Source organism: Castor canadensis, chromosome X (assembly GCF_047511655.1).
Source record: "Castor canadensis chromosome X, mCasCan1.hap1v2, whole genome shotgun sequence".
Taxonomy (NCBI): domain Eukaryota; kingdom Metazoa; phylum Chordata; class Mammalia; order Rodentia; family Castoridae; genus Castor; species Castor canadensis.
Window position 1 is genome coordinate 129,535,829 of NC_133405.1, and position 23,402 is coordinate 129,559,230.

The 23,402-nt window shown below is 40.3% G+C and overlaps 1 protein-coding gene and 1 long non-coding RNA gene across 9 annotated transcripts in view; one reads left to right on the forward strand and one right to left on the reverse strand.

Moving 5' to 3' along the window:
- The window catches only part of LOC141419872 (uncharacterized), a 46,431-nt gene extending 30,784 nt beyond the window's left edge, over positions 1-15,647 (forward strand). For both annotated transcript variants that reach the window (XR_012444590.1, XR_012444591.1), the window contains 2 exons: positions 11,399-11,508; positions 12,010-15,647. This is a non-coding gene — a long non-coding RNA (uncharacterized lncRNA). The remainder of the gene's footprint in view (positions 1-11,398; positions 11,509-12,009) is intronic.
- Ca5b (carbonic anhydrase 5B) overlaps positions 1-23,402 on the reverse strand; it is a 99,674-nt gene that overhangs the window by 23,411 nt on the left and 52,861 nt on the right. For 4 of the 7 annotated variants that reach the window (XM_074063934.1, XM_074063931.1, XM_074063933.1 and 1 more), the window contains exons 3-4: positions 10,384-10,577; positions 3,153-3,350 (exon numbers count right to left, since the gene is read on the reverse strand). In XM_074063934.1, coding sequence (XP_073920035.1) covers positions 3,153-3,350; positions 10,384-10,525 — 340 coding nt within the window. In that variant the 5' untranslated portion in view covers positions 10,526-10,577. Of the gene's footprint in view, positions 1-3,152; positions 3,351-10,383; positions 10,578-20,962; positions 21,120-23,402 lie in introns of those variants that run through there. The other 3 variants (XM_074063930.1, XM_074063935.1, XR_012444589.1) reach the window with 2 other exon arrangements.

Consider the following 23,402-nt stretch of genomic DNA (forward strand, 5'->3'; position numbering starts at 1 on the left):
TGTTTTGTTTTGTTTGTATTTTGAAATTCATAGACATTGGTGTTGATTGGATTATTCCTTTTCTAAAATTGTTTCTTGCTTTTCTTTGTTTCTAGAGTGTCTTTGCTTTCTTTTACTTTTTTCTTTATTTTTTATGTTCATTTGTTCTTTTATTTTTTTCCCCCTTTTTGAATGCTACTGATTATTTTGAAACAGTATGGAGAAATAGCAGTGAAGAATAAAGCAGGAAATAAGAGGCAGTCACTGAAAAGAAAAAGAGAGGGATAGAGAAAGTTAGGTGTTTACCAAAGACTGATATTATTCTATAGAAAATAATTATTAAAGCATGATAAAAAGTGACTGTTTTAGTCCTCTCTGACCCAACAAGTGAAAAAACAACATCTCTGCAGTATTTCTTGCATTTTTAAAAAAGCTATGACTAACTCACCTAGAGATTGACTTACCCAGAGAAGATAGGATCAAGGGACGATTTATTCAGATTTGTAGGTACCTAAAGAGCTATTATCATGAAAGCATGGTTCAGTTATTTTCTATCTGAGATTACCCATGTAAATGGATGGATAAGAATTCTAAATAATAATAATAAAGAATCTTAAGTCTACTATTCAAAAGAAAAGATTAAACTTGCCCCCGCAGCTATTTACCCTGGAAGCTCTCAGTTAAAAAACCCATTAGACAACTTTCTAAGATTTCCAACACAATGTGGCAATGATACATTGGTAATGCCCAGCTGCTAGACTGCCAAGGGCTTTAAAAGAAGTATAGGAAGGTTACCAGGGATTTAGATAGGATTGGGATGTGAAGGATTACTCATCCACAGCAATGCATGAGAGTTGGTGCTCCATAGTTGGGTTTGCCCATTCATTTAGCTCTGGTAGGGATAATGGTAGAGCTCCAAGGGAGACAAGTAGAGCTCACCAGAGTGCAAGATGGCCATCGGGAACACAGGAATTTAGCTTGCTGTTTCAAGGATTTCCGGAACTCGCACAGGTTAATGCTACAGGTTATACACAGGTTAATGCTATGAGCTTCCAGTTGAGATGCGGGCATGCTCTAGCATTTGGGGAAATTAAGAAAGATGCCCATGAATCTGGAAGGAATAAGAGCAATTCCTTCTTAGTTTGAAATATGCAAATAAAATGTTCAGGGATTGGGGACCATGTCATATCATAAAGCAGAAAGCAGGGAATAGGAGATGTGGAGATACCTAAGCCATAAAAAACAGACTTGAAAAATCCTGAATCATACCAGAGGAATATGTCAGAGGGAACACAACCAGAGAGGAGTGAGATTAAGGCCATTGGAGGAATAATCTGTTTGCAGTTGGACCAGAGAGCCATGTTTAAATATCAGGACATCACTACAAAAATACAAATAAAACAAAGGTACAGTTGAGAATCCCAGAGCCAGATAAACGCAGGAGAGAAGATTACTACTTATGTTTTTTGTTTGTTTGTTTTTGAACTCAGGACTTCGTGCTTGCAAAACAGGCACTCTACTGCTCGAGTCATGCCTCCAGTCCATTTTGCTCTGGTTATTTTGGAGATGGTGGGGGTGAGGGGTCTCGAGAATTATTTCCCTAGACTGGCCTTGAACCACAATCCTCCCAATCTTAGTCTCCCAAGTAACTAGGGAGCCACTGGCACCCATCCTACTTATGCTGTTAAATTATACTTTTTACTTCATTCATTATCACTTTCATGGACTCTCTCATATTCATGAGAGAAACAAATTTCCTTGAAATCACTTCTTGACCTAAGCTCTATTGATATTTGAGACTATCACTGGTGTTGTTCTATGTATTCTAGGATCTTTAGCACCATCCCTGGTCTCCATCCACTAGATGCTAGCTGTACCCTTCCCCATAAATTGTAACAACCAAAAATGCCTCTGGTATTATCAAGAGTCTCCAGTCCAGGGAGGAGGGATGGAGACACAGGGGAGAGGGTAGCAAAATTGTTTTTGATTGAAAATAACTACTTTAGATACATTATTTCAAATAATAACAATTTCAAACTAATTGTGAATATTTGATACCATCAAATTCAGTGGGAAAAGAAGGTGGGGGAGATACAGCTCAGTAACAGAGCACTCGTCTAGCATGCACAAAGTTCTTGGTTTGATCCCCAGCACTGCAAAATAAAAATAAAATAGGGTTTAAAAAGACAAAATAAGCCTGCTTAGCGAGCATGAAGCCTTGAGTTCAAATCCCAGCAAAACAAAACAAAAACAAGCAAAAAGAAGAAACCTGCATAGAATAAACTATATTCTGCCTTCCACAAACATCAACACTTTCAGGTAGACTTTGAAATCATTCACGTTAGTTTATATCCAGCTAGGCTGAATAACAGAGAACTTTCAAAAGCAATATAATATTTGAATGAAAAAACCCTTTCAAAGTGTTTCTTTTAAACTAGGCAATATTGTTTAACAAAACTAACATAATGTAAGTTCCCACTTCTCTAATATATAACTAGTCTTAACTAGTTGTTAAAATTGTAACCTAGTGCATACATATTCTTTTTGCCCCATTTCAAATATATTGCAATCTGATGAGTTAAATATGATTGATAGTATTACTATTTCATATAATAGTGCATGTAAAGTCAGCAGAGGAAAATTAGTGTATATTTAATATATGCATACAAAATAAACTTCTGATAAAGCTTCAATTTCACATCTTCTCTTCTATACCAAATATAAAATCTATCTATATATATTTAGTAATAAAAATATTACCTACAACAGTAGAAGAAAAGTGCATTAAAACTAGAAGGGAGCCAGGAGCCGGTGGCTCATGCCTGTAATCCTAGCTACTCAGATGGCAAAGATCTGGAGGATTACAGTTTGAAGCCAGCTTCTGGCAAATAGTTCTGGAGACCCTATCTCAAAAATATCCAACACAAAACAAGTCTAGCAGAGTGGCTCAAGTGGTAGAGCACCTGCCAGCAAGTGTGAGGCTCTGAGTTCAAACCCCAGTACTGTCAAAACAAAACTAGAAAGGACTTTATTCATAGATTCCCAAAGCAAGACCAATGAGTTGCATGACATTGCTAACAAAGCAGCCAATACTACTATGGAGGGAGTTTGATGTGTTTAATGATGACAAGATACTATTCCTTTAAACTGTAGACCAGAACACCTGATCTTACCTGATTTATCTGTAGAATCTTCAAATTCCACAAGGAAAGAGTACCCATTATTCCAGATGTGGAGGCAGGTGGCCGGGTCATAAGAGATGGTGAGTGGTTTTAAGTCAGGATCATAAACACTGTCCCTCCACCGGATGTTGATGGGTGACTGCCGATCACCTGCAGGAACAAGGTCCAAGTTCTCCCACAATGGAGGCACTAGGAGAGAGCAGTTCAGAGCAATTAGCAAGGCTGCTCACTACCTAGCATCACACTAGGCAATCCCACTTGGGGAGAACCCAGAGGCCAAGGACAACTAAAGGTCTCAGGGATTAGCCACTTAAGGTCCTAACCACTGCCTAAAGCAGAGGACAGAGAAAAAGCCAGGGGAGCACCTTGCAGGGATCATCATCCTGTCATCTTGCAGAGTCAACACGTCTCAGTCTGCCCACTACTGTCACCTAAACCCAGTGCCACCAGTCCTGCCACAGCAGTAGCTGTGCAATATGTGCAGATTAGAGATACATGGACAACAGAGCTTTCGCAAATGAGTTTCTTTGTTTCAGTGCTCATTTCCTGAGCTCTGACCACCAAAACTGGCTTTAAATACAAAGACAAATTTAATTTTCACTAACAGACTTTTTTTTTTAACAAAGGAAACAAGGGAAGAGGTTTTAGAAAGGTTTCAATCTAGTATCATCGGTTTTCAAACAGCTGGCTAGTAGAAATAAAGGCTTGTGTAGCCTGCTCCAGTAAAATGCTCATCCCACGTCGGTGTGTATGCTGAGTTAATTTCTATGTAATCATCTCCGAGGACTAGGCAGTCACCATGCAAACCTTGGTACCAATATCAGCATTGTTAAAGTCCCTTAAGCTCAAAGTTTGTCATAAGAATGTAGACATGGTCTATTGTAGTGTACACACATTCTGTTCCACACAGGCACTAACGACATTGCTGATGATTTTCAGAGATAAGTACCCCAGGTCTTCTCTGCAAGTCCCTGACAAATATCAGCACAGATCTGTTGAGACATCCACGGGTGATGAATAGAACCCACATGTACCAGTTTAGGGTTGTCCAATTCTCTCTTTTAGAAGTACCACAGATGGGTAGAATCAAGACCAACAGGAAAAGTAGGAGGAACATAAATTGGTACAAGTGATTAGCAAAGACCCTCTGCATTTTGTCCCACCATCAAGAATGAGTCTAAGTTGCTGGTGGAGTGGTTCAATTGTTAGAGCGCCTCCCTGGCATTCATGAAGCCCTGAGATCAAACCCAGTGCCACCCAAACAAACAAACAAACAAAAACACACAAAAAAGAATGACTCTAAGGATTTGGCTAAAAGTAGCTGTTTTGTTACTCAGGCAAATCTCCTGCATATGTCAGGGTCATTCTCCTATTTACATAAAATTCAGAAACCTGCCTCTGGTTTACTTGTATGGAGGAAACATTTCACTTCCTTTAGTAGCTGCCCAAAGCTAGAAGTCAAGATCTTAGCCTTGGGTTGTTTTTTTTCTTTTTTTTTTTTTTTTTTGGCTTATTTTGTTTTTTGCAAAGCATTGAGCTCTCTTGAGTGTGCAGACCAGTGGTCCTCAACAGGTGCAATGCAGCCCCTAAGGGACATTTGACTATGTCTGGAGCCTATTTAGGATGACAAAACTGGAGAGGGTGCTACTGGCCTCTAGTGGACAGAAGGCAGAGATGCTAATAAACACCCTTGGGTTGGTGGCGTGGCTGTAGAACACCTGCCTAGCAAGCATGAGGCCCTGAGTTCAAACCCCAGTACTGCCAACACACACACACACACACACACAAAGAATCCGTAGCCGATGAGTTACAAAACCCCTTTAGGTTCCATGCTGACAATATGCTCGGTCTTACTTTTACTTAGATAAGTGCTTTGGCACTATCTTAGTCTGTTTGGGCTGCTATAACAGAATATCACAGACTGCATAGCTTATAAACAAGAGAAATATATTTTTCACAGTTCTGGAGTCTGGGACATCCAAGATCAAGGCATTGGTAGATTCAGTGTCTGGTGAGGGCTGTTTCCTGTTTCATACACAGCTGTTTTCCAGCTGTGTCTTCATATGGTGGAAAGGGCAAGGAGCTCTTTACTATCTTTATATAAGGGCACTAATCCCATCTATAAGGACAGAGTCCTCATTATCTAATCACCTCCCAAAGGCCCCACCTAGTAAAACCATCATCTTGGGGGTAAGGATTTCAACATAGGAATTTTAAGGGGACACAGACATCCAGTTCTTTGCAACCACCCATTTCTCAAACCTTGACACTGTCCCTTCTTTCATCCCTTGAAACATGGAAAGCTTATTCCTGCCTTAGCCCCTTAATTCCTGCTTCTCCGCAGAAATAAATTTCTGCTCATTCAGCTCAGGGCTGGCTCCCTACCTTTAGGTCTTGGGCTTAATTACCCCTGTCATTAGCAAAGTTTTCTGACTGACCTTTTATAATATGATTCCCTATATTATTAGTTTTAATCATAGCACTCTGATTTTTCGCCACAACATTTATTACCCAGGTATAGTTATAATTACATGGATGTGCTTAATTATCTGCCTCCTCTACTCCTTTGCAAGCCAGATGGCTTTCAATCAATACTTGTGGATCAAATGAGTAAGAGGAAGAGTACCATGGGGAAGGTCATGAAGGTGGAACCTTCATGAACAGGATTAGTGCTCTTATAAGAGACTCTAGGGAGTTCTCTAGCTCTTTCTGCCATGTGAAGACAGAGCAAGAAGGTGCATCTTTAAAACAGAGAGCAAGCCCCCACCAAATATCTAATCTTCTAGTGCTTTATTCTGGGATGTCTCAGCCTCCAGAGCTGTGAGAAATGAATTTTTGTTATTTATAAATTACCCAGTCTAAGGGAGCTTGTTATAGCAGCCCAAATACACTAAAACAGTTTGATTCTCCTTTTTACTTTATTTCCTGTTGCCTCAGTGATCACCACATTATTTTTTCCCAAGGATCTTTCAGGGTTATCTCTTCCTTCCCTTGCCCAGGTCAGGCCTATATACCCCAGACTTCATAGGAAGCCTTGGTAGCCCTCCCTCCTCTCTCACATCCCTCCATGCCCGTGTTTTGTCACTCTGCAGTTTCCTAGATTACCAGCTTCATCATGTTGTGTCCGTGCTAAAGACTGTACATCAAGCTGTAGCTTCTGTGTCCAAGTGCCCAGGTGTTCCTATGCAGGCCCACCTCACTTAACTCATCTCATCCCTGCTCTTCCTTCCCAGGCTCTCATCTTCCCTTGGCTGCTTTTCTTGTCATGCTACTCTTCTTACAACTGCCCACCTACAAAGAGTTAGCTCTATTTTCGCTTGTGCTTAAATGCCCTTCATTCTCCTTACCACTTATGGAAATCTCTGTGCTTCCTGTCTTATTTCTGTGAGGACATTTTCTTCTACCACTCTGATCTTTGTTTTTTTTCCTGAACTCACACTGCTTAACTCTCACACCATTTAGCACCCTACCATTCCTCATGTAATGTGTGTTTATCTGCTCCAAGGGTCTGTGTTAACTCCAAGTCCATGAGGGCTGTGTCCTATACTTTTTCTATAGCCTCCTAGGCTAAACTTGGTACCAGGCACAGAGGAGACACTAAATTCTTATTTCACTGATAGAGAAAACCAAAGAGTCAATACCAGACTCTCCAACCTTACCACACACCCATTGACTCTCTACCAGACAAGTTGATTTACCCCCAATACCCTCTCAGTTCACATGATCAAATCTGCTGTTTCTCTTCCATTTTTAAAATTCTACCAGGCTTTCATGGTTGGTTCAAGCCTGTTCCCTGACAATCCCACCCTAAGTTAAGCATCCCTTCATCTGCTCTTACTCCTCAGTATCCACTGTCTTGTCAACCCAAAACTTGATGAAACTAAGACTGAAATAGAAGGATTTATTGGGCCATTATGGGTGTTAGCCAGAAAGAAAGGAGCGGTCCTGGGACAAGGCTTGATAGCAGCTGGATTCCCCCAGACCAGAGTACTTTGAAATGAAAGTGTGAGGAAAGAGGCATTAATTATTTACATGGAACCTAACATGAGCTATAGATGAAAGGAACAGGATTACCTGAAGCAGGAAAAGCTTTGGGAAAGGAAGATAGCCCCTAAGGAGAAACAATTAACCTCCCCTCCCCCATCTCTTTTCCCTTCTATCCTCAGGTCCTTTGTAATTAAATTTAGGATGTTTCAAATTTTTCCTCTTATCACTTTCCATTCCTGAGCTTTTCAATATGGTCGGCACTTACCCCATGCTGCTAGTTGAAATTGAGATGTGTTATAAATGAATAATGATAGGGACTCTATCTGTCATTTATAATTCTTACAGTGATTTCATGTTAAAATGCTAATATTTTGGATATCTTGGGTAAAACATATTAGTAAAACTCATTTTATCTACTAATTTGTACTTTCTAAATTTTTTTTTTTTTTTTGCAGTACTGGGGTTGAACTCAAGGCTTACACTTTGAACCACTCCACCAGCCCTCGTGTTGGGTATTTTAAAAATGTGTTTATTAGAAAATATGGAATTACCTACATGGTTCATTGAAGTAATAACAAATCTGTACCATTTCCATTCTAGAGTATATTTTTATATATTTTATTAAGAATAACTAAATTAATAAATTCATTTTCCTATGGTCTAAAATCTTATGTCTAAATTTTTTTTTCAGTACTAGGGTTTGAACTCAGTGCCTTGCACTTGCTAGGCAGGCTCTCTACCACTTGAGTCATACCCTCAACCCTTTTTTTTTTTTTTTTTGGTGGGTTTGGTATTTAAACTCAGGGCTTTGTGCTTACAAAGCAGGTGCTCTACCACTTGAGCCAAATCTCCAGTCCATTTTGCTCTGGTTACTTTTGGAGATGGGGTCTTGTGAACTATTTGCCCAGGCTGGCCTCGAACTTTGATCTTCTTTATCTTAGCCTCCCAAGTAGTTAGGATTACAGGTGTGAGCCACTGGCACCCAGCCCTCAGCAATAATAGATAAAATTTTAATGTAACAGTTAGGCAATTAGAGTATCACTCTAAGTAAAATTGATTTTATTTTGAGAGTAATTAATAGGTATCAGGCTATACGTCCTCAATAGTGATGGAGTGCTTCTTGAGATAACAGCAAACAGCAATTTGAATTGACAGCCAATGATTATTTGGCGGGAGGGCAGGGAGTGAAGGTAAAAGCACAGAGCACAAGGCTGTCCTGAAATGTTGTTTTTTTAATTGGATACAACCTCCTACTTCATTTATTCCTTACTCTGCTTCAGTTCACCTTAAAATTATGGGCAGACTAGAACATCTGATGCAGGCGCTGAACCTATGACAATAGTAAGAATGATGATGATGGTAATCATAATGCTAAAAGTACCTGCCAACACTGAATTTCTAACTCTAAACAACCTCTGGTCATTTTTAGTCACCAGTGTACATTGGGCCTTCTGTTTGGCTATTGGGCTGCCAGAAACAATGAGCATTGTCTTCACAACTAAGCAAGGAAGGATGGGATATCAAAGGAGAAATATTCTGGGGTGGGGGGGCAGCAAGGACCATAATATTCTCCTGAGTGAAAACAGGCCAGGACAGTGTAACATGCCAAAAGCCAAAAAAAATGGTAATTGTGCCCTGCTTTTCCTTCCAACTTAGAAACAAGAACGTGTCATACAACGTGGGAAATGAGTCAAATGAAGCCCCACCTCCTCAGGCCACTACTGTTTTGTTGCCCCAAAAGCAGCAAACTGTCTTAAACACACAGCATACAGGATTTTAGATGTTTGACTTTCAACTTTTTGTTAAAAAAAAAAAAAGGAAACTTTTAGTAACTAGATAAATATGACTAATTTTTTCTGTTTTAAGCCACAGCCCACAAAGTACCAGAGTTCAGAGTAAGTCAGTCGGGAAAGGATGTGGGCATGCTTGTAGGAAGCCACACCCAACAACCAGAAATTTATTATGACTCTGGCCAGTTTATTTTGATGAGAATACAGTCAATGTTGAAGGAAGGAAAATAAATCTACAATTCAAATATATTTATGGAGCAGTTTCAAAACCTTGGGTTTAGCTAGATTAGCATTACTAGTTTATAAGTATTCAGTTCTTACCCATCCTTTTTATTATGTATGTATGGGGTCAGAGTAAACATAAAAAAAATGGAGAAACTTACATCTCATGTAGGCCAACATTTGAAAACTGTCAAATTCTTTTAAATAATGGAAAATATGAAAAATTTCTCTTTAATGATATATTTAGCCACTTCATCTTTCTTTTTATATTTATTTTTTATTATATTTTGAGTTACTATACATTAATAATATATGGGGGTTCACTGCAGTAATTCTATACATGTGTATGGTATGCTTTAAACAAGTTCACACCTTCTATTATATTCCCATTATCCCCTCCCTCCTTCCTCATTTCATCTTCCATAAACTCAAGTTCATTCTTCCACAAATGCATACATTATCCTCTCCCATCATCTCACCAAGGGACACTTTTGTTCCCTAGAGCTTGTTGGGTAGTGTCTGAAGCCATTTTTGGTTCTTATAACTGAGGGAGAAGGATGCTACTGGTATTTTGTGGTTAAAGGACTGCGATGCTGCAAAAATCCTGTAAGTACTCAGGACAGCCCCCCCCAACCCCCAGCACAGAATGACCCACCTCCTATGTCAATGTCATGATGGATAATCCCTTCAACATCGTGATGTGGACTGTAACTTATATTTGGGAGGAACGGGAGCTTTGAGGAAGACCAACTTATGCCTCACTTGATCGTCCACATTTGCAGGGTGGTCAGCTAGAATTAACTCTGGGATTTGTAACTCAGGATGGAATAGTCCAGAACACAAAGCTATTGAACTGTTTGAAAACATTAATATCCAGCTTCCAGGAACATAAGATTCACTGAAATAATTTACAGTCTGTGGATCAACCTTAGTAAAAAGACAATTGTCAATAAAAACAATAAAGATAACAGACTTCAAAATCTTTGAAACTGGACATCTCTTGCCCAGTTTCTGCATGGCATCATTTTAGCATACTAAAACTCATCAAGAAAGGACTTTCCACATTTACTTTAATGGGTCAATGGAGAAACAGTCATGCTCAGTTCTTAGGCATATAATCCCATACTGGAATGTCAATGACACCATATCTGTACATGCTTAACACTCGTGAGTGTCAGAAACTCAACAAGCCTTTTAGCTCTTTAGGGAAATAGAATACTCACAGGCTCGGTTCCCAGTTCTGTAAGTGCAGGTATAGAGACTGCAGGGCCTCACTGGCATGGACCTTGGAACCTGGAACCTTCTCCACAGCAATTTGCTTGGAGACGCTTGAAGAATCACCCTCAGTTGATTCATCACTACCATCTCTAACTTGAAATCTCAGTCAGTTGCCAGGTAACTTGCAGGACCTAAAAACCTGGAGGAGGGCAGAGGAGGGAAAGCTATCAGTGACAGAGATTGAAAATCACGTAGAAATGTCTAAGTAGGACAACATTCAGACTGGTAGCTCACACCCTGAGGTTGGGGGAGGGCAAACAAGTCAACAGTTTGCTGGCTCTTGTTCTTCAAATTCATTGGTCCCTCAGTGGCAGGCAGGGTTCAGAGGACTGACTCATGTGTTTGGCCTTTCCCGCAGGGCTTGCAAATAGTAAAGGCCCAGAGAAAAGATTCTCTTCATCCACATGAATAAAAAGACTATTTATTGTACAGTTTCTTAAAATTAAAAAATGACTCTCAGAAATCCCAATTAATTATTCAGCATATTTACTTGTAGGAAGAATTCAGTGATTAAAACTCCCTCCAGGCATTCTGAATAAAAATAATCATCTTCTTCTGGATTGCTTTAAAAAACAAAAGCCAAGATACATCCTGCCAAAATAGTCATGGGCGGTTTTGAAATCTAAGCTTAAATATAATCTGTGGCATTTTGCCAGTGTTTGATGTAATACTATGGCACTGGAACATGGGGAAAATGGACAAGGTTACTCTTGAACTCTCTCTCTACCTGTCATACGTTCCCAGTGAAAGTCTCAAAAGGTAATGCTTTCAGTATGGAGCTTCCAAATTATGGTACTCTTAACTTTGAACACTTCTCCCCTACCAGCCTCCCACCCCTGCTCCAATATTGCTTCATCCACTTTTCCTGAAAACTCCTATCCCTGTATCAAGTGAAGAAATAAGTTCTGAAATTTAAAACAAAAACATTTCTTTCTTGATTCCACATTTATTTCACTGTAGATTTTGAAGTGTTTAGTGTGATTACTTGAGATGCATCAAATGGCTGTCTGGAACACCATCTGAGGAACGATGACTGTGATGGGGCTGTGAGGTTGCATGCCCTGGCTCTGGTAAGTTCTTGGCTTTGTGTCCATTTTCGTTCCTTTCTCTCACCAGCCTTGGGGACTTCAGTTTCTCTAGCTCCCACTGCTCCCTCAATCCTGTGCAGACAGTCTTCCTTCTCTGGACCACTCTATCTATCATGCTTAGTTAATTCCTGCCCATCTTTTAAGGTAGCCTCTTCCTTAAAGCTTCTCCTGACTGCGTGCTCACCAGGTTAGCCTAGCTCCCTCTTTTTGGTTGAAATCTCAGGGCCTCAAATATGCTAGGCAAGCGCTCAACTACTGATCTACACACCCAACCTGTATATTTGCTTATATTTTGGTATACTTTTAAATACCTGTTCTTTAAGAAGAAGGTCTCGGATCTCTATTTATAGGTCCGTAAGTACCCCAAAAGTTCTTCCTGATCTAAAAGAACCTAACGATGAACCTAACCTAGTCTCACAAGAATGGGAATTCTTCTAGTATGCATTTTCATTTCAGTATTTATTGTTGTTTCCTATGTTCTAGGCACTGTGTTGGATGCCGTGATTCTAAGATAACCAACGTCATAAAAAAGAGTGAAATCCTGGTACATACTATAAAGTGATGAACCTCCAAAACACTTTGTCAGAGTGAAAGAAGCCACACCCAAAAGGCATGTGTTAGTTTTTGCCACCACTACCACTACTGATTAAACAAGAATAAGAGAACGTGCTATCATCAACTGCTTTTGTCACATGAAGAGACTGTGGTGAACAAATTCATTTTTAAAGAAAACGGCTTCATCTTTACCCATCTATCTCAAAGGGGATCTAGCCAAAATGGAAGTTACTTGAACTTTTGATATGAAATATAAAACATCTATTGAGTCCTGAGGGTTTTAAAGATTAAAAAATCTTGCTCAGCATGGGCAACCACCAAAAAGCAATCTAAAGCTATCTACATATCACAACTGAGACAAATTGGAAAGGTTGTTGTTTACTGTAAAGTAAAATGCATTGTCTTGAAAAAAAAAAACAAGCATGTGAAATAATGCAAATCTGCAAATCTGCAGAGACAGGAAGGTAGATGGTGGTTGTGAGGGGCTAAGCGAAGGGGAAAGTGGGAAGTGACTGCTTAGTGGGTACAGGTTTCTTTTTGAGGTGATAAAAACATTTTGAAACTAGATAGAGGCGATGGTTGCATGACACTGTGAAGATTCTAAATGCCACTTTAAAAAGTTAATTTTATATTATGCAAATTTTAACTTAGTAATGTTTATATTTTCTTTAAAAGGTGAACCAGAGAAACACACAGCAAATCAGTTCACAGCAGAGTGTTTGTAACTAACTCCTCAGATTCTGCCTTCTCCTGTCAAAAACAGGGCTGTCAGAAGTTTGGCCTTGATTGGAGAGCAACGGCACAAAAGAGAAACTCAGGGGATACTAAAGACATATTTCCCTTACAAACTTGAATTTTTCTTCCCAAGAAAAGTGTAAAATTAAAAAAAAAATTAGGACTAGAGATGTGGCTCAAACGGTAGAGCACCACCTGCCTAGGAAACCATAAGTTCAAACCCCAGTAATGTCAAAGGAAAAAAATGCTGAGTGCCAGTGGCTCAGATTGGGGGGCTGAGGTTGGGAGAATCACAGTTCCAGGTCAGCCCAAGCAAATAGTTTGCAATATCATATCTCCAAAATAGATTGGAAGTATGGCTCAAGTGCTTTTGAAATGTGAAGCCCTGAGTTCAAATTCTGGTCCCACAAAAAACAAAAACAACAACAACAACAACAAAAAAAAAAAACAAGGAAACATAAAACCCACACATCATGATCCCCAATCATCCTGAGCAGGAAGTGATTTCATTCTCTGCTCTCTTCAAGCATGTCCCTGCTATTAATTGGTTTTGAACTGGCTCTTCTCTATACTGCTGCCCTTGATCCTGCTCCTTCTGAGCTGGAGGAGAGAAGGCTACCTCCAAGTGAAAGGAGAAAAAAAAATCACACCTGGCAAACCAGCTCCAGTGAAAACAGGAGCAGTTACTTGCTATCACTATGCTCCAAGGAACAATTGAAGGCATCCAGAGTTTTTGCATCTGTGGATTCAACCAACCGTGGATCAAAAATATTAGAAAAGAATTACATCTATCCCAAACATGTACCATTTCTTTGCAGTTTGAATAATTTTAAATTTAAAATTGCTTTTTTACTTATACATAAAACATAAAACTGTACATATTTTTGGGGTACCATGTGATATTTTAATACATACACACACTGTGACTACATCATTTTATATAAAGGACTTGAGCACCTGCAGATTGAGGGAGGTAGGACCGTATAGAGGAGCATACTATATTAAAACCACCTATGTACCCAATATTCCTTCTCAACAATTATCTATATCCATGGACAATCATGTTTTCCTTATACCTCCCCTTCTCAAGTTACTTTATTTTTATTTTTGTTGGTATTGGAGTTTGAACTCAAGGTCTCACACTTGCTAGGCAGGCACTCTACCACTTGATCTACTCCACCAGCCCTGTTTTTATGTTGGATATTTTCAAGATAGGGTCTCGTGAACTATTTACCTCGGCTGGCTTTGAACCTCGATCTTCCTGATCTCTGCCTCCAGAGTAACTAAGTGCGAGCCACTGACGCCTGGCTTCCCAGGTTATTTTAAAGCAAATCTCAGATATCATATCAATTTACCCATGACTACATTTTTATAGGAAAATATTCTCCTAACTCATACTTTCTTCTACATAAAAAATTATCTATACGATAATTTTTTTACAGAATATAAAAACTACCAAATTTTCAAAATTAAAAAAAAATAGCAAAAAGTCCAGTAACTAAAGCAGACTTTCTCAGTATCAACCTAACCCTTAGTGTAAACAGTTCTCATCTCTCTTGGTATATCTATCTCTCTTGGATAGAACCAGGGTTGAAACTCAGACGTTGAACACCTGTGTTGTTCTTAAACCACTATCTTCCCAATCTCTGCCTCCCAAGTAGCTAGGATTACAGGTGTGAGTCATTGAGCCTGGCACCCAGCACTATCCCCACCTTCATCTTGGATGGGATCTCAGATTAAGAACTGTATTTTAAATGGAAAGTCAATGTTTAGCATGAAAATGCACAATTTATAGTTGTAGTTCAGTAGAATAAAAGGATTATATCAACTGATGTGTTTAAGGTTAAGGCTTAACATATATCCTTAAATTTATGCAAGAATCTAGAACCAGAGGAGCAGGAAAAATAGTTCAGAAACACTGCCCAAGAAGTTGACTCTCTGTGACTTCAAATAGTGCAAGCTATGAGAAAGCTCTCTGAAAAAGCTAGTAAGTATTATATAAATGCCAAAATGCTATCCATGATATAAATGCAAAAACTAAGAAAATAGAAACCAGTTTTAGATGACCTTTAATTTCATTTTTCAAGCCAATAACAATGGCTACTAGTCAAGATTCCCTTTAATAAAACTGATTTGACACTAAAATAAAATTTCAAAAATTGCCAAGAGAGATGGAGAAAACTTGCTTCAACTCTGTGCTTCCTTTGCATTGCCTTCTGTTCCTGAATTGAAGCAACAGTGAACAAGTTGTCTTATGTACAGCAGTGCACTGGTCATGCCCTTTTCCACCCTCCAAAGTTTGTAATCTACAAGGCAAAACAAGTACTTCTCTCTTCTTTGTTGCTTTTCTTTTGTGTGTGTGTGGTATTTGGGTTTGAACTCTGGGCCTCATGCTTGCTAGGCAGGCACTCTACCACTTGAGCCACTCTGCCAGCCCTTTTTTGTGTTGGGTATTTTCGAGATAGGGTCTCTCAAAGTATTTGCCCTGGTTGGCTTTGAACCTCGATCCTTCTGATCTCTGCCTTGAGTAGCTAGGTGTGAACCATGGGCACCTGGCTTTTGTTGCTTTCTTTAAAACTTTGGTAAAAAATACATAATATTTATCATCTTAACCAATTGTAATTATACAAATTCAGCAGCACTACATACATTCATAGTGTTGTGTAACCCTTGCCACCATCTATACCCAAACCTTTTTCATCACTCCCAATACAAACTCTGTATTCATCAAGAAATTGCTCCTCCCTGCCTCTAGCCCTTAATAATCTCTGTTCTACTATGTCTTATGTATTTGCCTTTTCTAAGTAACTCATATAAGTGAAGTCATACAATATTTGTTCTTCTGTGGCTGACTTATTTTACTCAGCATAACTGAACAGATATCTCTTAATCAAAGTTGGTGTGATGACAGCCTCAGTTTACTATAATAAGAATATAGGGGGCAGAGGCATCTGAAACAATTCATAGGAGGGGGAATAGGCAGAACTTATTGTTCTGGAGTGAACAATTCATGTGTCAGGGTGACGTGGGTAAAGAAACAGATAAAGACTCCTTTCTTGCTTACAGTTTTGTTGGGAAGAGAGACTCAGTAACTTCCAAGATGATGATCGCAGGTACAATGTATACTCAACTGATGGGATGTGCTGGCTCAGCCTTCAAATGGAAGGTTGTGATAAGACAAGGCCAAGGGCATGCTTCTTGGCCACAGAGTTGTACAAACAGAAGTAAGAGTGGACACACATGGCCAGAGCACAGCGTCCTGCATAAGAAACTGCATGGAGGTCTTAGGCCTGTTAGTCTGGCTCCCAGAGAAGTCTGAGGTAGTCTGGGGATGAATGTCAGAGTCTTGGTCACACCTTGGGGACTGCCCCACACTCAGTAATCACACTGTCTATGAATAACACCAAGGCTGGTGGTTGATGACATCTGGCCCAGAGAAAGTTTCTTCTATATACCTTCAGACTGGCTCTTTAGGACTAAGGGGTAGAAAGGCTCCCAAGGGCTTATGTCACTCTTACTCTCTACTTATCTACAAAACCCACCACCCAGTGGTGTACTGCCTGTAGTGGTATGAAAGTCCTTCAGAATGTTGCTGATCTCACTGTAGGGAGCCCCGACTCTGCAGACTTCCTTTTGCATCCTGTACACTAAACAAAACAACAACAACAACAAAATTCCAAACCTGTTTTTTTTCAAACAAAGATGAAAGGATGTCCAAACTTCTTTCCCATTATTCCAAGTCTGCTATTAATATTTGTCAGTGCACTGGTCATGCAGATGCCTGAGTAGTACAGTGGAAGATGGGGTTTGACAGAGATTTGAGATTAATTTAGGGACTATGAGTTCCCAAGAGATTGGAAGACTTTTGAATATTATTCTGTGTGTATGAGGGAAGCACCAATGGTTTCTGATGACTCTGGCAGCAAAGCACAAGATGGATGGGAGTGGGCAAAGAGTGGATCCAGAAAAGTCAAGGAGTGGGTGACTCTTTCAACCATCCTTCATTCAATCCATTACTCTTTCATTCTTTCTTTCTTCAAGGTATCAACTGAACATTGATTAAATTCCATAGACTATTCTATGCTCACTGAGGAATAAAACAAAGTCTCCACCCTTGAAGCTTACATTCCAGTAGGGAGATACAGCTAATAAACAACAAATGTAATAAATAAGTCAGTTGTGGAGACAATTCGAATATGTTTAGTGAAAAGCAGAGCAGGATAAGATGAATCTGGAGTGCCACTGGGGAGGGAATGCTATATTTGGCTTCACTGAGAACGGGAAATTTGAGCAAAGGACCAGAAGAGGTAGAGAATTAATTATATGGGTATATAGAGGAAGGGCATTCCAGGCAAGGGAAAATGTTTGTGCAAAGATTCTGAAGTGGGAGCATATCTGGCACATTGAAGGGACAAAAAAGAGACCAAAAGTGCAGGAGTGGTGAACCAGGAAGAAGACAAGTAGTAGATGAAGTCAGAGGCAATGGATGCCAGATCAAGTAAATGTCTAGGCCATTATAAGTGCTTCTCTATAAGTCAGGGTTTTTTAACCTGGGCATTGTTGACCAGAAGATTCTTGGTTGTAAGGGCTGTTTTGTACGTTGTATGGTGTTCAGCAGAATCCCTACTCACTAGCAGCCACTAGATGCCATTAGCACCTTCCAGAGTTGTGACAATAAAATGTCTTCAGACATTGCCAGATATTGCTGGTGGAAGAAATTGCTCCAGAACTACTGTTCTAAGTGAAATGTGGAGAAAATAGAGATTTTTAAGCAGAGGAGTAACAATCTGATTTACATTTTTAAAAGACTGTTTAGTGTCTTTTAAACACTAAAATTTTAAAATTGACTTGGAAGGGTTAGGGTTGTAGCTTAGTGGTAGAGCGCTTGCCTAGCATGTGTAAGGCCAGGGTCCAATTCCCAGCAGGGAAAAACAAAAACAAAATCAATCAAAACCTTCTTGGAAAACGTATGGGAGGGAACAGGAGAGAAGAAGAAAGAGTGTTTAGGATAATCCATGGACTGAGCTAAGGATGTCTCAACGGAGATGTTAAGAAGTGATTGGATTTTGGATATATCTTAAAGATAGAAGATGTAAGACGTGAAAGAAAGGAATTAAAGATTACTGGAAGATTCTTGGTCTAAGCAACTAGAAGGATACAGTTGCCATAAACTCAGAGAAGACAGTGGATGAAATAGGTTTTGAATGGGTATGTCAGAGTTGGGCATGCAGAATTTGAAATTAAATTCCAAAAGTCCAAATGAGAGGATATGAAGCACTGAACTGGGCAGTGATAGTAGAGATGGACAAGGTACTTTGTGTTCAAGAGATAGCCATTTTTCTGGGTTCTGGTGTCTCACACCTATAACCTTAGCTGAGATCGGGAGGATCTCTGTTCAAGGCTACCCGGGGCAAATAGTTCGAGAGACCCCCATCTCCAAAATAACCAGAGCAAGGGTTGTTGGAGTGGCTCAAATGGTAGAGTGCCTGCCTAGCAGGCATGAAGCCCTGAGTTCAGACCCCAGTACAACAAAAAGCAAAAACAAACAAACAAGCAAAAAACCAAATCAAATAACCAGAGCAAAATGGACTGGAGGTGTGGCTCAAAGTGGTAGAGCACCTGCTTGGCAAGTGCGAAAGCCTGAGTCCCACAAAAAAAAAAAAAAGAGAGAGAGAGCCATTTTGATTAAAAAATAACGATGGGTTTGGCATTCAATAAAGTAGAAGAAGGACTCATGATTTTATGACTGGAGCAATGCTGGAAGAGAGAGACTGAACAGAGAAATAGAACTGGGCATAGAAACAAGGAAGGGAAAGATGGTGGTCTTACCACTAATCATACTGGATTTAAGATGTCAGTGGGACAAACAAAAGGAAAGGCCTAGGAGCATTAGCAATGCAGCTCTGGTGGAGAATCCCTCCCCATGAGTTACAGGTATACTAAGAGAGACTGACAAAAACAACTATTAAAGATGCCAAGAGACTGAGGAGGAACAAGAGTCAAGAAAGGAACAGAACATGGAAGGTCAGGGGTAAGGAGGGTTCCAAGAAAATCCAAATAAGCAAAAACTCAGTTTAGCTAACACTACACTACAATACCTATAATAATACATGAGGTTTTTTTTCCCCCCTTGGTACTGGAGTTTGAACTCAGAGCTTTGTGTTTGCTAGGCAGACACTCTACCACTTGAGCCATGCCTCCAGACCATTACATGAGATTTTTAATATTCAGGGCTAAGTCCAATCTCTTCTGTTAAAAGTAATAATTTATTGAACCCATAATATCCAAGCTTGTGAAACCGCAAATAACATGTAACAATGAACTACTAGCACACATGATTGTATTTCATGAAAAATCTGTCTGTATTTAAGTTTGTCCATACAGATGTATCCATGGGCTTGATGGGCCTCAAGGAAGCTAAGCTCTGAATGCCATATGCCATTTGTTATCACTGATTATTTATGTATATCCTTGGAATTTCTTGACATGTCCCTTATCTGCTGTTTTGCAAATGTAGAAATGGCTGGAAAAAGAAGAAATTCTGAAAGCCCTTAAAATTATTTTTAAAAATTGAGCATTTATTATATGGAAGTAGTTTGAACTCTGCCTGATTAAACTATTTGTATCTATTCAAAACAGCAAAAAAAGTACTCTGACTAAAGGTTATGATTACATTGAAAGAAATTCCTTGATTTTATCAGATTCACCCTTCATTTTCTCCTGGTTTCAAAAGGCAGCAGACCTTTTGCAGTTCCTTGAAATCTAAATTGGAGATTATGTTGCCATATTTTGACTGAGAAAGTTTAGCTTCCTCCTCTCACCCACTTCTTCCCTGGGAGCATGGTCTCAATCTGAGGTGTTTCAAAATTGCTTTGTGTGCTACAACTAACTGCCCCAGGGCAGTCAATGAGATGAAATGCATTTTCCCCTTTTCATCAGAGTTCCAAAACTTTACTGCCTTCCAACTGTGAGTGGTCACAGCCCTTTTCCTGGCTTCAGGGAGAGCAGGGCTGACATGGTGCCTTTGCTGCTTTTGGCCTTTCGGTGCATTCTAGTCGAGGTACTGATTTTAAAAGATCTGAGGAAAGAAGGAAAAGTCCAAAAAGGCTTAAAGGGTTTCCATTTCCAACAGATTTCCTGACAGATGGCTACTCAGGAATATGCAGGGACAGCTCAGGGGCCTGTGGCAGCTTCTCTCACAGGAGAAGAAGGGCTTCACTCCATATTCCAGAAAAGTTTTTAAGCCGCAGCCTGGAAACAGCCAGATTATCAGCAAAGGAAGAAAGGGAAGCAAAAAGCAATGTGGCTTTCAGAGGCTGAGACAGAGAACAAGTTCTATCCAAATTAATTCCTGGTAGTTCTCAAAGTTTCCGAGTGAAAATACATGGAAGGGGAGGGCACCGGCATTAATAGTAACAAGTGGTTACCAGCCTAAGGTGGTGAAGCATTTTTACGATGAATGTCGCAAAAAACCTCAGCCACCAACAATTTTGTATTTTGGGAGTTCCTCTCCTTCAACTCTAGGGCGGGGCACAAAACAAAAAGGCCAGAGGAAATAACCGGGAAGTGGAGAAAGCTCAGATTTCTCCATTGGTGATGGTGATCCCCTGTTCTGAGGGTGGCTGTGAGTCTGTCCCTGGTTGCTGGCATAGTGGGGTGGGAGTAGGGGTGGGGGTGGGGAAGAAATACAATGTAGAGCCCAGTGAGTTCCAGCTTACTGAGCCTCGGTTTCTGGAATTGCAACCTTTGTAGCCTTTACTCTCGTCTCCAGCTATTTCATAGCAGGTTGGACTTTACTGAGTTACTTAAATTCAACCAACTCTGGCAACCTGCTCTTCCAAGGAACTCCCGTCCCGGACAAATTCTCTGGGCCAACTATTCTCTCAAGTGCAAAGAACCATAAAGGAGTTGCAACCGTCTGGCGACTCCCATAGTGGAGAAAGAGGGCTGGGGTGGGGAGGATGATGCCCTATTCGGCCTTCTCAGTCAGGGACGCCCCGCGGGAACGCAGGCAGTACTAGCACCAACAGCTGTCCCGGCTCTGAGACCCGGAGCGGCGGGGCGGTTTCGTGAGGAGGGTCTCGGTCCTCTCTGGATCCGCCCGTCCCCGCTGAGGCTTCCACTCCACTGGGCCCGCCATCCTTACCTGACGGTTTCCTTGGAGCACTTAGCCTGCAGCTTGCTAGCCTCTGAGGACCCGGGACCGGCGCTCTGCCATCAAAGCCTCGCCCCCTCTCGAGGCTACACCCCCACCAGACATTTGCGCACCGCTGCTTCCCTAAGTACCGCCCTAGCCACGCCCCACCAGACCGTGCCGGCCTAGGCCCTCAGCCCTGGCCACACCCCTCCACCCTGAGCCACGCCCCTGAGCTCCGCTCTGGCCACACCCCTTGCCCCACCCGCGGAACCATTCCCACCTTCCTCTGCCTGGTCTAAAAAGTGACTTTCCTTAGGTTTCTCCCCTTTTCCGAACACCAAGACTTGTCGTGCTAGGAACAGGTGACTCCATAGGGAAACAAACACTAGACGTGTCCTTTCCCGCTAGCTTCCATGCCCAATTTACCCGAATTTTTAAATACCCTCTGAACTTGAACTGTGGGTCTGTGTTCCTTCCAGCAAGTTCTCATACCCTCTAAACCAGAATGTTTCTTCTAGCTCTTTGGCCTTATCCGACCTTAAATGTTAGGCAGGTTCGTGGAGTAAGCACACTGTATTGCCTGTTGTCTCCTCCTGATGATTTTCCGTGGCCACCTGTCCGGCCTGTCTTGCCATCACCCCACTGACACTGAAACTCTCACTGTAGCTATGTGCTCTGAAAGTAGTCTGTTATCCTTGCTGCCTCCATTAAAAACTCTTGGTCCACATATTTTTTTTTAAAGCAGAGATTCTGAATCTCTGAATGGTCACTCCTGGGGGAAGGGCATTCTCCTTTAGCCTCTCAGTCACTCATTCATTCAAACTATATTTATTGAGTATCATATCTCAGTGACAAATAAGACAAGCCTCAAGGAGCTTACAGTCTGAAGTTGCCCCAACCTGGGTTTTGACAAAGCAATAAATGACAAAGTGAAAGTGTGGTAAAGGGGGTTGATAGGTGGAAAAGGACTTTGTAATCACAGGAATTCTTGATCTGATTGATGAGATATTTTGGGACAGGAAACACAGGAAGCCACTTTTATAGTCCTTTACAAAATAAATCTTCCTTGTACATATCCTGTTTAACTTGCATATAGAACACACACCCCCCTTCATAAGCAATGAGATCTGCTGCATATAATTCTTCATATGCCAGCAATAAAAATGTTAGGATCACATATTAGCTCCCTTCTTTCCCACCCTCCATTCCATTTCTGCTTGGGAACAATGGGAGCCTTCACAATGTTGAGATAGAAGGAGCATAGAGAAAATAACAATTCTCAACAAAACATTTTTATTCACTTCACCTTGACCTTGAGGACTCTGCCTTCTTTATACTATGTGTTTCAACATGTAAGTCATTTCTTGCCTGAAAAAATAAACTAACATGAAATGGGGTCAAATACAGCTTATATAAGTTGCTGCGTTAATATTACACTCACCTTCGTCTATAAATGATTTGAGGAAGCCTATAAAAATAAAGATAATGTTGGATAAAAGAAATAGTGAAGGAAGAAAGGAAAGGGGAATCTTTTTTTTTTTTTCATTTATTTATTTATTTATTTTTTTTTTTTTTTCATTTTTCTTTTATTAGTCATATGTGCATACAAGGCTTGGTTCATTTCTCCCAAGGGGAATCTTTTAAAAGAGAAAATAATGCAGCTAGTGATAAGATAAACACTTGAGTAAACAAGCCTGAATTTGTTCCTTCTAAACATAAAAGAAAATGTCCTTGTCAAAGGTGGGACAAAGAAAAATCCTGAATCCTTATAAAGAGTGAGCTAAGTGGGGAAAAAGGATCCTGAAGAATTATACACAGTTCCTTTCAAGGAAATAATGCCTTAATCTTTTTGCAATACTGGGAATTGAACCCAGGGTCTTATCCTTGATAGGCTGGCACTCTACCACTTGAACTACACCTCCAGCCTGCATTAAGCCTATTCTATGAACCCTCCAAACTTTCCCATTTAATTTAGAGTACACAGTTCCAGAATGGCACAGTTGCATTAGCTTGATTCAGTGTAGCAATCAGATTATTGTTCCCCGGGATGGCAAGTATGCTTCAACTCGCATGTCAACTCTGATCCATTCATAGCAGCTGTCTGAATAAACTCTGCTGTGACTAACAATGCCTGCCATGGGTACAGGATAGATGAGTGGCTGCAAGAAACTACCTGGCATCTCTGGTTTGTAGGAATAGAGACCTTATCCTTCAAAAATTTCGTATTAATAGGCTGCTGGTAATTTCAACATGATAGAGACATTATCAATAACCAAACCATAAAGGCAGAAACTTTGAGATGTTGAATAATTTATATGCTTTGTATATCAACCAGGAGAAAAGTAATTTAATGTTCTGTTATGAAAATGACAGCATCTAACCAAAGTGGTACACGACCAAATGCCCCTACACCTCTTTTATAAAGGCTGGCAAAGGAAGTTTGTATGGG